The 14,714-nt window shown below is 35.9% G+C and overlaps 2 protein-coding genes and 1 long non-coding RNA gene across 5 annotated transcripts; all 3 read left to right on the top strand.

Annotated features, from left to right (window-relative positions):
* Positions 1-303: 303 nt before the first annotated feature.
* Positions 304-3,262, top strand: LOC8267286 (GDSL esterase/lipase At1g71250). The gene is made up of 3 exons (XM_048378739.1): positions 304-702; positions 1,430-2,056; positions 2,759-3,262. The coding sequence occupies exons 1-3, from the start codon at positions 453-455 to the stop codon at positions 2,983-2,985; spliced, it is 1,104 nt and encodes a 367-aa protein (XP_048234696.1). The 5' UTR covers positions 304-452; the 3' UTR covers positions 2,986-3,262.
* A 96-nt stretch (positions 3,263-3,358) lies between these two features.
* Positions 3,359-7,115, top strand: LOC8267287. 2 transcript variants are annotated; one of them, XM_048378738.1, is made up of 4 exons: positions 3,359-4,203; positions 4,332-4,409; positions 4,617-5,016; positions 5,095-7,115. In XM_048378738.1, the coding sequence occupies exons 1-4, from the start codon at positions 4,111-4,113 to the stop codon at positions 6,537-6,539; spliced, it is 2,016 nt and encodes a 671-aa protein (XP_048234695.1). In that variant the 5' UTR covers positions 3,359-4,110; the 3' UTR covers positions 6,540-7,115. The 2 variants fall into 2 exon arrangements, with proteins under 2 accessions (XP_048234695.1, XP_002521632.1); XM_002521586.2 differs by having other exon boundaries at positions 4,617-7,115.
* Positions 7,116-10,068: 2,953 nt separating this feature from the next.
* On the top strand, positions 10,069-12,915 carry LOC107261455. Of its 2 annotated transcripts, XR_007217175.1 has the most exons (3): positions 10,074-10,647; positions 11,019-12,254; positions 12,402-12,915. It is a non-coding gene; the product is annotated as an uncharacterized LOC107261455 (long non-coding RNA). The 2 variants fall into 2 exon arrangements; XR_003079445.2 differs by lacking the exon at positions 11,019-12,254 and having other exon boundaries at positions 10,069-10,647.
* The last annotated feature ends 1,799 nt before the right edge of the window (positions 12,916-14,714 follow it).

The following is a 14,714-nucleotide window of genomic DNA, read 5'->3' as shown; positions in this document are numbered from 1 at the left end:
ATCATTTATAAAAATTAGAAAATCAAAGCATTTAAATGTTACTACTTTTAATTTTTATATTAAATTATAACTTTTAAAATTTAAATATTTTATTATTAAATTTTAATAAATTTATATATACTTTTATATTTATCTTTTAAAAATGTTAATATGAACAATTTAAAACCTTCTATGGAGATACTATATCTACTCCATCTTAAAAATTGACTAAATTTATATAATAAATTATAACTTTTAAAAATGTGAAATTAATAAGTTGTTCTGTTATTTTTGTAATTATTGTTTTGCAAAACAGCAAAAAGAAAGAAATAGAATACGCGTTAGCATCGTACCATAGTGGAAAGAAAACAGCGGGAAGCAACTAACAAGCTTAAGAAACCAAGAAAGAAGAAGAAGAAGAGGGTTTGATTATTAAACGCTTGAAGATTCAATAACAAGCAAGAACGAGAACAATGTTTCTTGTCAGTTTTCTTGCTATCTCGATGAGCTTGATCAGTACTAATGGGCAGTTTATCACGGATAAAAGCAACCCTTCTCTAATGGGAAATGGAAATGGGTCATCACTGGTACCTGCCATGTATATAATGGGTGATTCTTCTGTTGATTGTGGAGAAAACAATCCTTTCTACCCTTTCCTTCACCGCACTTTTTCTTTGGTTCCTTGTGATGGGTCTGATAATACGCTTCTTCCTTATCTTCTTGGTATACATCTTTCTCTCTCCAAGTAGAATTCACATTTTGTTTCTTGGTTTCTCCTTTTCTTGAATCTTGTACGCAATTCAGTGCTCTTTTGTTTTTGCTGCTTCAATTGATGAACTGGTTCTTTTTTTTCCCATTCTTCATTCAAGAATTGGAAATTCTTGATCTTCTCTAATGGTGTCATTCAGTTCCGTGGAAACAATAAACCTGCTTGTTTCATAAAATTCAATCTGTAACTAACACTGTTTCTTGCAATTTCTCTTTTCTATATGTAGTCTTGCTTTTAACTACTTTTTTACTCATTTCTTAAGAATTATGATAAAACAATAAGTTGCATCAGTAAGAATAGGAGTAGAACTGGTTGAACTTTTGGCACAACACTTTTGCTGTGGTGGAGACTATAGATATTGTTGAACCAGTAGTTAGAAGAAACCAAATTGGATGGCTCATTATTTAGCCAAACAAAGCCCTCTTTAGTTGATTTTGTTAGGCAGAACAATCCCAGATGAGGGTTCAAACATGTACTCATGTTGAGTTGTACTTGAATTTTTATCTATGACATACTATCTATCTATGGTTAAAGAAGAACTTTATAAGCACAATGGTCATTAGTTTGCAAGTACAACACAAACGATTATTAGAAAATTTTGGCATGGGCTATCTGCAATATATAGAGTTAAACTAGAGATGCATTTTAGCAGTAACTAATAAGATTCTACTGCTAGTGCAGCTGAGAAGATGGGATTGTTAAATACGTCACTATTTTTCGGTCAGGATGGATCGATTGAAGGGATAAGATACGGTTTGAATTATGGTTCAGCACATTCAACAATTATAAAATCTGAGAGTCAGAGCCATCAGTCTCTTAACCAACAACTACGTCAAGTATTTGAAACTTTTCAGCTGTTGCAGCTCCAGCTAAGTGAGGAAACTGCTCAGCATTTTATCAGATCCTCCATATTTTACCTCTCGTTTGGAAGAGATGACTATGTTGACCTTTTCCTTGGCAATTCTTCTGGCATAATGCTGAAGTACAGTGGCCAAGAATTTGCTCGCATTCTGGTCAATCAGATAGTTCATGCTATAAGGAGCCTTTATGATGCAAATGTTAGGAAGATCGTATGCATGGGCATATTGCCTTTGGGATGCACACCGCGTACAGTTTCCGATTGGCACAATGCCACTGCTGTTGATGGAAGGGGTTGTTTGGAAGAGATAAATGAACTGGTTTTGCAATACAATATAATGCTGGATGAGCACATCATTGAGCTCAATTCAGAGTATCCTGATGCTCAGATCATATTCTGTGATGCATACCAAGGAATTATGGAGATCATAGCCAATCCATTACTTTTTGGTATGAAACTTTTCATCATTACTGGTTTGTAGCTTCAGCTTAAGTTTGATTTAAACTGATTAGATTGAGAAATTTATGAACTAATCACCTTCTTTGGGAAAAAAAGAATACTTGTTTCAAAATTTTATATGTTCTGAACAGTGTTTGCTGCAAGACCCCACTTGAATGATGATGTTAAAACTCCCATCTTCATACTATACTATCACTCTGTCACCAAATTGCTGATTTGGTCCTGAATTTGTTGAACTGAATAGGGACTAGTCATTGGTCTGTGAGAAGGGACCAGCATAATTGCTTATGTTTCAGAATGAACCTATGGTGTATCTGCACTGACGAATTTAATTTCAAGTATTCTGATCATATAATTCATTATTTATGCCTATTGCCGCTTGTAGTTTTCATAAGACAATTTCAAAATGAGGTCAGCAATAAAAGTGGTTATGCAATTTCTTTTGAATCATATTAAGAAGAGATCTTATCTAGGAACTATTAGTTCTTGTTAATATTCTGTATCAAACCCTAGAAGAGGTTAATTCATAATTGCCAGCTCCAAGAATGCATCATTTTAATTGTTCTGAACATGGTGCCTGATAGTTTTTTATTTACTCAGTCAATGGAATGAGGAAAATGTATGCATATATTTTGCATTGCTACTGGAGTATCAGAGTTTTACTTACTTGAGTCGACCTGACCATGATGTAGGTTTTGAAGATTCAAAGAATGCTTGCTGTGGGCTCGGTTTGCATGGTGCAATTATCAGTTGTCTTTCAGCAGCAATGGCCTGCAATCAGCCTTCTGCTTTTGTCTGGTGGGATCTCTATAATCCTTCACAAAGAGTTAACTCTTTTCTTGCTGATTCAGCATGGTCTGGCCAGAGCTTGTCTGGCATTTGTAGTCCTATTACAGTTCAGGATCTATTTTACTCCTGAGTTTCTGCAACTGACCTGAGGGCCATCAAGTCAAGGCCTGCTTGATCAAGTTGTCTTCTTATTCTTTTCTTGTATAGTTGGACATGGACTACAACTGGTGCTGTGCATGCAGCATTATTTTGTTAATACCCCATTCTATGTTATAGATCTGTGATGATGCCTCCAATTGTTTCTTGTAACACAATCGTGTCTGTATGTGATGTTGATTCGAACATTTTGTCAACAACTGTGTCAAATACTCTTGTAATACAAGGTCTTAAACAATATTTCATCTTTATACGGTGTACATGTTGCTTCAGTAAGATTACTCATCCTAAAAAAAGACTTGGAGTTTTACTTAATTTGTTCAGGAATTTGCTAGCCTATTTGAACAAATGCATCCTGCTTTTGACAGGCTAGTTAAATGTATTTTATTATTGAAGAATTATCATCACTTAGTCACAATTGCACCTCGTACATAAATCCTACTCCACTCCAAAGTAGAAATGGCAATTGGAAGGCCGAGTCGGGTTCGTATAATATCCTTAAGCGTTTTTTATTATTTCGCATTTCATTATTTCAAGTTCTAGCCTTGATCATTTTGATTTTATGTTGTTTTGTTTTCATAGAAAATAAAATAGTGAAAATTCGGAAAAATAGAAAAAAGCAAGGAGATTATTGTAATTTTTGTAGCATCTGGAGGGGCATTTTGGAGACAGTCCCTCTAGGAGTGCAGTTTCCCACGACTCGTCTCCTTTGTGGCACTGGCACTTTCATTGACTAAATTAGAAAAAAGAAAAACTCAATTTAATACTAGATTTAGGAAATCTATATTTCTTTTATGTTCTAAAAAGAATTTCTTTTGGCTATTTCATATTTATTAGATGGCCAATATATATATAATAAAATTATAAATATGTGTCACTATATGATTATTTAAAATTTAAGCATTTAAAACTGTTAAGTGTAATATATCAGAGTGGTGAAGATTTTGTATTTTACATTTTCATAAATATCCGAGGGTTGAAGATAAAAGGCTTGTTTTCATCTAAGGGCTGAGATTTGTTCACCGCCATTGCCAATGTAATATAACCCACTCCAACTGCCACTGCAAAGATGTCGTAGCAAATTCTGAACCCACTAGGAATGGAATCGGAATTAGAAGTCCAGGAAGAACTGAAGAAGGATTTGCTTGCCTTGAGAAAACTGTATGGGCTGCTCCAAACCTCCTGTTTAGATGTACGTAACTGTAAGCCCTCTTTTTATCACATAAAAAAATGACCCTTTCTTTCTATCGTCATGCAAGTTTAAGTTCTTCTCTCAAAATTCTATGTCATTACGAAGACTGATTGTTTCTCTGTTAACAGGTGGATGATAGAGCAAGAATACTTTTCAAGAATCTGTTAGATACTGCTAGAGACAACTTTTTATGCATCCACTCTCAGGTTTTTTTTTTTTTTTTTGGGTCGATTTTGGTTATTGTTATTGCTACTTCTGCATTGCATTTTATGAGTTTTGCGAGTTCTATACTATTAAAGTTATCTCTCTGAAATACAGTTTTTTTTGCAGCAATAAAATCGTTCTCTGCATTCTCTAGTGGTAGTATAATGTAAACAGTTATGATTCCTGAAGCAGTCTTATTTTCCATACAGATGATAGCTACTGCAGAGCGATCGGGCACACCCTGTTTGTCCAAACCTATGCAGGCCACAGCCTTGTCAAATTGGAAGCCTCCTACATCATCCAAGCCTTCAATTGCTGCAATTCAGTCTAATTCTTATGGAAACAATTCGCCAAAATCAGATACTGACCAATCACTACTTATCAAGCCTTCGCTTGTTCAGGCAGTTTCCGAGCAATCAAGACTGAGTCTTTCCTCACAAAGTAAATCTCAGGAAAGAAAGAAACGCTGCAGAGTTTGTCAGCAAGCGAGTGTGAGGCCACAGAGGGAAGACAGTAACTACACAGATGAATATGGAGTCAATGGACAAGCGATAGACTTTTTGGGTGGCCTAAGACCAGTGACGAGTAATAAACAAGCGGAAACAGCAAGTGACTTCTCTAAACAAGTGTCCAATTCAATTAAACTTGTTGAATCTAGCATTTTTACTTTGCAGCTTGGTTCTGCAGGTATTTTTGATCCAACAGAAGTTACTGCTACTCCTATCATGCAACCAAAAATAGAAGAAACTGCAACAAGCAAATTCGGTCATACCACCGATGACACTAGCAAAGGAACTTTGGTTTTGGGGAAGAGGGAAAAACTTTCTGCTCCTGAGAATAGAATGACCCCTAATGGCAAGATTTCCCGGGCAGTTGAATTACTGTGCCCAGGCCAGAGTCAGAACATGAATTTCAATTTGGGACGAGTGAAGCGGGTAAGTGGAGCACCAAGTCAGGCTAATGAATCTTTGACATATCAGTATGTTCATGGCTTTCGGATCCCTCCGAGTGAGGATGTTGGCGTGATAAATCTTCCCAGCCATACTGTTAAGATGATGAAGAAGAAGCTGCATAATCAGATAACCCAAGACAGTAGTTCCCTCCCTGATTCAGTGAAGAAGCTGATTATGAAGCCGAGTGAGGATGTTAGCATGATAAATCTTCCTAGCCATACGGTTAAGATGATGAAGAAGAAGCTGCATAATCAGACAACCCAAGACAGCAGTTCCCTCCCTGATTCAGTGAAGAAGCTGATTATGAAGCCAATGCTGCTACGTAATGAGTCCCCACCTCTGCGTAAGAGAGATCGCCTGAACAGGAATAGAGGGATGAACACCAAGAGGCCGATTGTGGGTGGTCTACATCAGCAAAAGACATTCCCTTATCACCAAGAAACAGGCCAGATTTCCATGTCGAGTTCTACCACTTCCTATAGCTCGACAAGTCGGCCGGAAACCAAATTCAGCACCAGCTCCAGCAGCGGTGATAACATGCCAGGGCGGTTCCGTAATGTGACTCCTGAAAGTAGTTTATATGACAGTAGGAGTAACTCTTCTCCTCCTTATAGTTCAGGAAGTTACAGGAAAGTAGATGTAGGTCCTGCAAGTAAGGCTGCAGGTCCTAGAAGAATATTGAGATCAAGTCCTGATAAAGCAATTGGACGGCTGAAAAGGTTGAAGAACAAATTAAGGCTAATATTTCATCACCACCACCACCACCACCACCATCATCACCACCATCAACAAACTGACACTGACAGGGATGATAGTCATGGTGATCGTAAAGGGAGGGCTCAAACCACATCAATGTGGAAGAACATGCACAAAATTTTAGACCACGGAAACAAGCAAAAGGTTTACGAGAAACAAGCAGTTGGGAAAGTGAGAAAATCAACCATTAGTAAGAATAATCAGGTTGGACAATTTCAGGCACTGGTGCAAGGGTTGATAAGGCATGTTAGGCATTCAAAGAAATCAGATCTACCCAAGGGTGGAATCCAACGTGGTCACAAGAAGGGCTGGTGGAAAATGTTTCAGCGCCACCGTGGGGTTAAACTGACCAATAAAGGGCGTGTTAGACTCCAGTTTACCAGTAAGAAGCCACAGATAAAAGCAAGTAAAAAAATGACGTAGCTACCATACAGGTTGTACATCATTGCGTACATGGTCATTTGTCTCCTGTATTTACTTTATCTGTTCTCACTTTATACATTGCCAATTTGCATTATCGCAATTTGATCTGAAGTACTTCTCGACGTTCATCTGAGAAGAGAGGAGGAAAATAAAAGAAGAGAACAAGTGTTTCTTTTATTCAAGTCCAATTGAATTAGTCAGGAACAAAAAAATGGGCATGTTAAATTTAACCTGATCATTCTTCATGAAATCTAGGTTACAAGATTACAGAATAAAGCTTTGGTTTTATATGAATGTCAAAAGGTAGTAGAGGTAATAAGTTTGACCTCCAAATTCTTCTCAGCTTCTCTGTTGGTGTGAAATTTCACATTTATCTGTTTGGTCCTATCATACATGTTGGACAAGATTTTCAGTAGTGGCAGTTGTATTGCATATTTATGTCAGAATCAAGCTTAGTTGGTGAACTCTGATCGTACCCCAAATCAGAAAGCAACCAAGTTTCTTAGTCAATGTTGAGACCTTTCCCTGATTTTAATGTGATATTTTATAATAGTGAAAAGCTAGTTGAAAGCTAAACTTGCTGCTGTGTATATGCAATATGTGTTGATGAAAACGTATCAACAAAAAGAGTGAAAAAAGATATTGAGAACTTTAGAGGAGAATGTTTGTAACAGAATAACTTTTGTGTGAAATAACGAAGAAAAAGAGGAAGAAAATATTCTATTTTCTGCTGAGATTTTTGTCTTAAATTTCTGGCTTTACGCGTTTTATGTTCTGAATTTTTCTCTTATGCTTTAAAGCTCTTATGTTTTGTGTTCTTTGTTTCCTAATCTCCTGTCAAAATCCAACAGTTAGCAGTAGCTGAAACCGAAATATACTCCATTTTTGTTGGACTGAGCCATCACTTCTTGCTTCTTAGAATCTCAACAATGATTTCTGCACCAAGTGAGAGAAAAAAAAAAAAAAAAAAAACATAGTTAGAGGTACTCTTCACGTCATCAAATACCACCACCCCACTCACTCATGGGCCTTGCCACAAAATACAAGTAGGATAGAGTTGCTGGCAGGCATAATAGACTATCTACCAAATTTCTACAAATTGAAAGATTTCCTAGCTTCTCACCATCATTTTTATCATAACTTTTTCTGAGCTAGTGAAGTTGCCACCTCTTTATAAGATCCCAATTTAATTTTTTATAGAATGTTGAATGCCTACTGTAGGAAGCGGGTTTTGGTGCAAATCTAAATGTACGGACGATTATAATATTATAAGACTTTTCAACATAATAAGAAATACACTAACCGGTCATAAAAACTAACTTTGGAGAATGAGGTTGCCATCTGGATAATCACGAGGACTTGGATTCCTTAGAAAAATATCACCACACTAAGAGATGGATTTAAAAACTAACTTCTCTAATTATGTGTTTTTACCTTTGATTTTATTAATTAAAAATTTATTCCTTATAAAATACATCATGGCATATGGCAATACAAGCAAATAGTACAACATAACAATTATCTACTAATTCTAGTCCAATTTTATTTAACTTGTCCAATTTATCACCTTTTCCTAGTTAATCTATTGATTTCATGAAATTGGCAAAAATTTTAGTATTTAGTCCAATTGAGTTAGCAAAACTATTTCAGTCTAAATCAATTTTAATTATTCATCAAATTTACCATCTTTTACTAATTAATATATCCATTTCATGCAACCGACAAATGTTTTAATATCTATTGTCTAGGAGAATTGATTTTAATTAACATGCACTTCAGTTATATTTTTCACTAATTATTACAAGATACAAAAAAAAAAAAAAAATTAAAGAAAGCAAAAAAAAAGAATAAAAATTATAATCCTCCCACAATTAATAGAAAAAAATTAAAATTGAAATAGAAAAATAGGACAAAATACACAAAAAGAAAAAAGGGTAGATTAGGTCCATAGTGTCGATTGGTTGTGCATAGTATCGAACGGACACTATACACAGCCGAATGATTGTATGATGTGGTGGGCAGCTCAGCAGTCTGATTTCAACATTTTCAAGTTCCAGAAACACTCCAAAACCAAAAATAATCACAAAATACAAATAAAATTAGTAAAATAATAAAATTAGAGTAAATAAAACAAAGTAGAAAGTAAATTAGATAAAAAGACAGAACATGGAAAACCCAAATTATCAATATGTGAAAACAGACACTAACAACGATAGAAACTAAAAAAATCAAAACCAATTAATTATTAACATGTGAGGCAGGCAGATAAGAGAAATGTAATTAACCATTATCATGTAAAGCAGACAGATCTTCAATTAAGATAGAATAACTAATCCAATCTAAAAGAACAGATGAGTAACTAGTAAATCTAGGCAAATAATTAATTAACGAGTAAATAATTAGTATCATCACATGAGAGCAGAAAAATCTAAGCAAACACATTGATGAAAAAGCTAATCTAAATATTAACATACATATTTAATTAAATGAATGATTAAAACTCAATTATTTATTAACATACAGGAACAGGCAGATCTATTAAAATAATTGACTAAAAGCCTATTAACATGTGAAAACAAGCAGACTTAACTAAACATATTATAAATCCTAATTAAGTACTGCCATGTGAAAACCATACTTATCTCCTTAAATTAGTGATTAATCCTAATTAAATAAACAAACAAGCTTAACTAATAGCATGTGAAAAAGCAAACAAATTCAATAAACTAAATAATTAAAAAAGAAATAACAAGCATGTAAATTAAGCAAATCCATGAAAATAGAGATACGACAATCATAATCGAGAATACAATATAAATAAATAATAAGAAAAATCAATAAGAAAAAAAGATAAAGATGAGATGATATAAGAATCCTCGGGTTATTGCCATTTTCAGCTACTCCACAAATCTCGGAGACCAGGTATGGGTATGTGTAGACCTGTTCATGGGCTTGGGTACCCGCCCGCCCCGCCCAGGCCCTCACTCTTCGGCCGGGCTTGGACAACAATTTTTATGTACAAGCCCGGCCTGGCCGAACACACAAAAAGCCTGTACTTCTTGTGCCGGGCTTGGGATTTATATAAAAATCCAAGCTCGGCCCGGCCCGGCAGTTTCTAAGCCGGATTTTTTGTTTCAAAGCCCTCGTGATTGAGGAGTTGTTCAGCCCCTCCGATGTCTAGTTTAGAGAGAAAAAAAAGAAATGTCATACCTAGCACTCAAACCTGTAACCTTCAACTTATAATTAAATGCTATATACCACTTAGCTATCTATTATTTTTATTTATAATTTTATTGTTATTAATAATATATTAAATAAAATAAAACCCTAAATCTAAACGCAACTGCAATTTGGGATAAATTTAATAATTGGCCGGACCGAACTTTTCAAAAACTTTCGAGCTCACACTTGGACTCAGAGATATTAAAAAATTTTCAGGCCTGGACGGGCTCGGGCTTGTCCAAAACCAAGTTAGGCTCGGTCAAGCCCGGCTCAAACCCGCCCAGACCCGACCCATGAAAGGGTCTAGGTATGTGTCTTCCAGAGTGTTTAACTGAATAATAGAAGCTCATTGTGTTCTTTCTTTCTTTCTCAAAAATTGCCAACTTGAGTTTCCTTTTCTATTTCCATTTCCAGAGAAACTAGAAAACCTTAGAAGTAGGTAAAGATAATTAAAGATAACTTTAAATAGTACTTTAAGATAATTATATTATAGATATTATAGATAATTCACTAATTTGTCACTAATGTATTAAACTATTAATTTGACAATTTAGGGACCAAAATGAGAATTCGCCTTTCTCTTATTACATGCAACTTCTCTTTCTATCTTTCCTTTCTTTTTTCTTTTTTTCTTTTTTTCTTTTTTTACTCTAACTCACTTTTCTCTCTAGTTTTTTTATTTCTTTAATTCTTCACCAAATTCACCAAACTTGTGTCTAAAATGGCAAGCTCTTCATCATACTCCATAAATCACACTCCATCTGCACCAAATTAGGATTTTTCGTTGCTAATGTCACACCAAAATAACTAGAGTTTAGTCAAAGGAAAGAAAATTTCTATTTTGGTTGAATTAAACATGCATCGGGCTTTATCTGTTGTGCATGAGGTAATTTTTCTTTATTCTCCAGCATTACCCACCGATTTTATGCTTAGATTCATGAAATATTGTCAATAATTTTGGGAAATATAAGAAATTAGACTGCTACAAGATGAACAATCGTTTGGTTGTGAGTATAGCTATTCAGTTGTGTATAGTTGATCGATTGTGCAGCTGAACTGAACTTAAATAGTCATTCAGCTGTGATGCAGAGTTGTTCAGTTGTATGCATAGCCATTCGGCTCTATATAAAGCTAAATGGCTCTATACCAATTCTGGTAGGTCTAAAATCTTATGAATGTATTCTTGAGTGTATTTCATACATAGGATTTATTTCTGATGTGTTTCGATACCAAACTTGTTTCTATGGCTCCTTACAGATGATGTGGTAACTATTCGCTTGTTTAGTAACTTTTATGGGGCTTAAGAGTGGTTTAACAAGCTACCATAGGTGGTTCGAGCCTGGATTAAGGACACTAGAATTTGCCATTTTATGGCTACTTTGCCTTCTTCTGTTGGAAGGACCAACCACACTTTGATTTATGCTCTAGCAGAGAAGTGGATGGACATCATTCATACGTTCACAAGTCAACAAGCTAACACTATCCTCTCTTTCCTATGTATTATTAAGAGAATTGACTTCTCAAATACACCTATTCCTTTTGATGATGTGGTTCACGAGCAATGCTTTGTTGTTCATGATAACTATATGATGGAGTTTCTCGAAATGTTGCCTACTCGCAAGAGCACTTGGTGCCTAGCTTACAAGAGTATCACGGTCTACTATAAGGTATTCGAGCCTCAGTCTTCTAGAGAAGTGGATCAGATGGTCTGAACCTTTCTTGTTTATCTTTTCAGGACCATCTTTTTTTGTGATTCAGATAGCTCCTTTGATCTTGACTACCTTGCCCTTCTCTAAGACTTTTACCATTTCTCTTTTTATAATTGAGAAGCTGATACACTAGATAATTTATACTAGCAATTGGATGTCACCATCCGCAAGAGCAAAAGATTATGTGGATTATGACATGCTATTCATGTATATCTTCTTTTATTTATTGCCTCTCTTTTGTGTTTTCCTTTATTATCGTCTTTGGTGCTGACTAATTGGATGCATATATAAGCACTAGAGCTTGGATTGTTGATAGTTGCTAAACCTTTTTTGCATAGATAGATCTTCTTCTCTCTTGAGTTGGTGGGGCCCGAGCCGTACTGTGTCTTTCGAATGGGCACAGATTCAAACACATTGCATGTGGATCAATGCATTGACCTAGGATAAAGTAAACACTTTATTAGTTTATATTTAAATAGTTGAGTATAGATATATTTACCACATTCAGCGTGTCTATAGATTCACGCAGATTGGCTTAGGGACCAGAGTCATTGAGATATTCGCTGCAAACATTGAGTTTACGAGGATTATGCTCCTTAGACCTACTTGTAGGATATGGTATTTAGGGGAGCACATTTGTAGTTGGAAGAGAGGTCCTACCCTTCAACGTGTACCTTCCTCACTACCTTCTTTAATGTTTTGGATGATGAATCTTTCTGATGAGGAGCTAGAAAAATGCCTTAAAGGCTTTGAGGATTTTGAGGAGGCCACCATTAGAACAAAGGTAAGCAAGTAGCCGGCTTCCCTAAGGTAGTTGCTAGGACTCGTGCCTTTAGATAAAGAAACCATATTTCAAGTATTTTTTGTTACCTTATTCTTTTTCTTCATTCTTTTATCATGGGATTTTGACCCTTATTTCTTCTTTGATCAGTCTAGCAGGTCTGGAGCATCTAGGAGGTCTGAGTCGGGAAACACATGACCTTACCAACAACCAAGAGCTGCTCTTATATTAGGTTTTCCTATAACTACTACCATGGAACCTTCGCTATTAATAGTACCCAACATCATTCTTGGGACCATCCCTTTTCTCTTAGAACTTATTGTGTGCTATTTGACTCCTACGGGCTCAGCCGAGCCTCAATTAGACTTGGGCGCATCTTTTCAGCCTGATTTCTTTCTTGGTGATTGCAGACGTGTAATCTTTTTGGCCTAATTTCTTCTCGATGATTGCAGACATGTAGTTTATCTTCTTTTGTTGTTTTTCAAGTTATTTGCTTTCATGAAATGGGTTAGTGATATCTATACAGTATATACAGATTTAGAGATATTTCGGTGTTGTAAGCAAGTGCACCAATTTACCACTATCTCCAAGAGACATTTCGGTGTTGTAAGCAAGGAATGGAGAATATGTTAAAATGAAAATGCATGATTTATATGTTCTGATATGTGATGCATCATGCTTAACATTTTTCTTTAGTTTGTATATAAACACCACGAGGCTCGAAAGATGGAGATTGAGGATCAGTGGTGGAGGATAAAGAAGGATCTTCATCCTATTGCACTCTGTAATGTGATCTACAAGATTTTGGCAAAAGTATTAGCTAACAGGTTAAAGGTTCTACTTTCTCATATTGTATCTAAAAACTAGTCCGCTTTTATCCCAGACAGATCCATCACAGATAATGCGTTGATTGCATTTGAGTGTCTTCGCTCCATGAAAAAGAGGAGTATGAGTCATAAGGGGGATGTGGCTTTGAAGTTGGACAATAGTAAATAGAGTAAGGTGGGGGTTTTTTAAAGGATCCTATCAGCCAACTGGTTTGATTAGAAATGGATAAGTGGATTATGCTTTGTGTCTCCTCTGTATCATATGTGGTTTCGATCAATAGGGAAGAAGTAGGGCTGATTCACCTTCAAAAGAGGATTGAGGCAGGGTGATCCTCTCTCTATATACTTGTTTATACTGTGTGCAAAGGGGATCCCAGCTCTGATCAAGAGGGGGAAACTCCATGGTGAGAATCATGGATGCAAGGTATGTAGGCGGGCCCTTAGTATTTCTCATTTGTTTTTTGTTAATGATAGTTTTCTATTCTTCAAAGCTACTTATGAGGAAAGTAGGGTGATTTATAGAATTTTGCAGGAGCATGAAAGAGTGTCTGGCTAGGCAGTTATTTTTAAAAAATCTGGTATTATGTATAATTCCAATATCATATTAGATAAATAATAGGAGATCACTAGTCTCTTTGGGTGTCCTCCCTTTTGAATAATGAAAGATATCTTGGCTTATCCTCCTTAATAGGCAAGTTTAAGACAATCATCTTTTCCTTCCTAATACATAAAGTTTAGAAAAGAATAAGGTGTTGGAATAAAAAAAACTTTTATCAAGAGCTGGAAAGGAAATTCTCATCAAATAAGTAGCTTAAGCTATACCTATATATTGCCTGAGCACTTTTCTTTTACCTATCTCTCTTTGTGAAGAGTTAGAGAATGATGAATTCCTTTTGTCAAGGAAGTAAAAAGGATAGGAGATGCTCAACAGCTTGGCAAAAATTGAAAAAGTTGTGTGCATATCAAGTAGAGGGGGGTATGGGATATCACAACCTGCATGTTTTTAACTTGTCACTATGGGGTAAACAAGGGTAGAGCTTACCGACCAAGCCACAGGCACTTGTAAGTAGGATTTTTCAAGGCCCGATATTTTCCAAATGACATTAGAATCTAGTCTTGGGCATAATCCTAATTTTACATGGCGAAGCATCTAAAATGCTAAGGGTGTAGTGGAGCAAGGTGGCAGATGGAACGTGGGGGATGACAGGAGTATAAACATTTGGAGGGATCCGTAAGTAGGTAGTAGAGAGTCGTTCAAGGTTGACTGTAGCAACATGGAGGGTTATGAGAACCTCTGAATTGCATGGTCTACGAGAGGAACGTTGAACATGCATGGCACATCTTTATCAATTGTACATTTGCTTATCAGTGTTGGGCAAAGTTGGCATGGATCTAGGGTTGGAGATCAAAAGAAGGTGATGATGGATGGGCTGATTTTTGTTCATGAGTGGAAGAGAGTTAGGCTAGAACATTGAAATGTTGTTGCCAATTTGCCCGAAACACAATCCGGACAAGTTAAGTGGACTAAGCCAGCTCAAGGAAGTTACAAGTGTAATATTGACGCTTCTGTTTTCTCAATGCAAGGGGAGTTGGGTTGGGAATGGTTATTCAAGATGATAGAGCTGCTTTTGTGGTA

Source organism: Ricinus communis, chromosome 8 (genome assembly GCF_019578655.1).
Source record: "Ricinus communis isolate WT05 ecotype wild-type chromosome 8, ASM1957865v1, whole genome shotgun sequence".
Lineage (NCBI taxonomy): Eukaryota > Viridiplantae > Streptophyta > Magnoliopsida > Malpighiales > Euphorbiaceae > Ricinus > Ricinus communis.
Note: the sequence above shows the minus strand (reverse complement) of the source record. Positions and strands in the feature narration are given on the sequence as shown.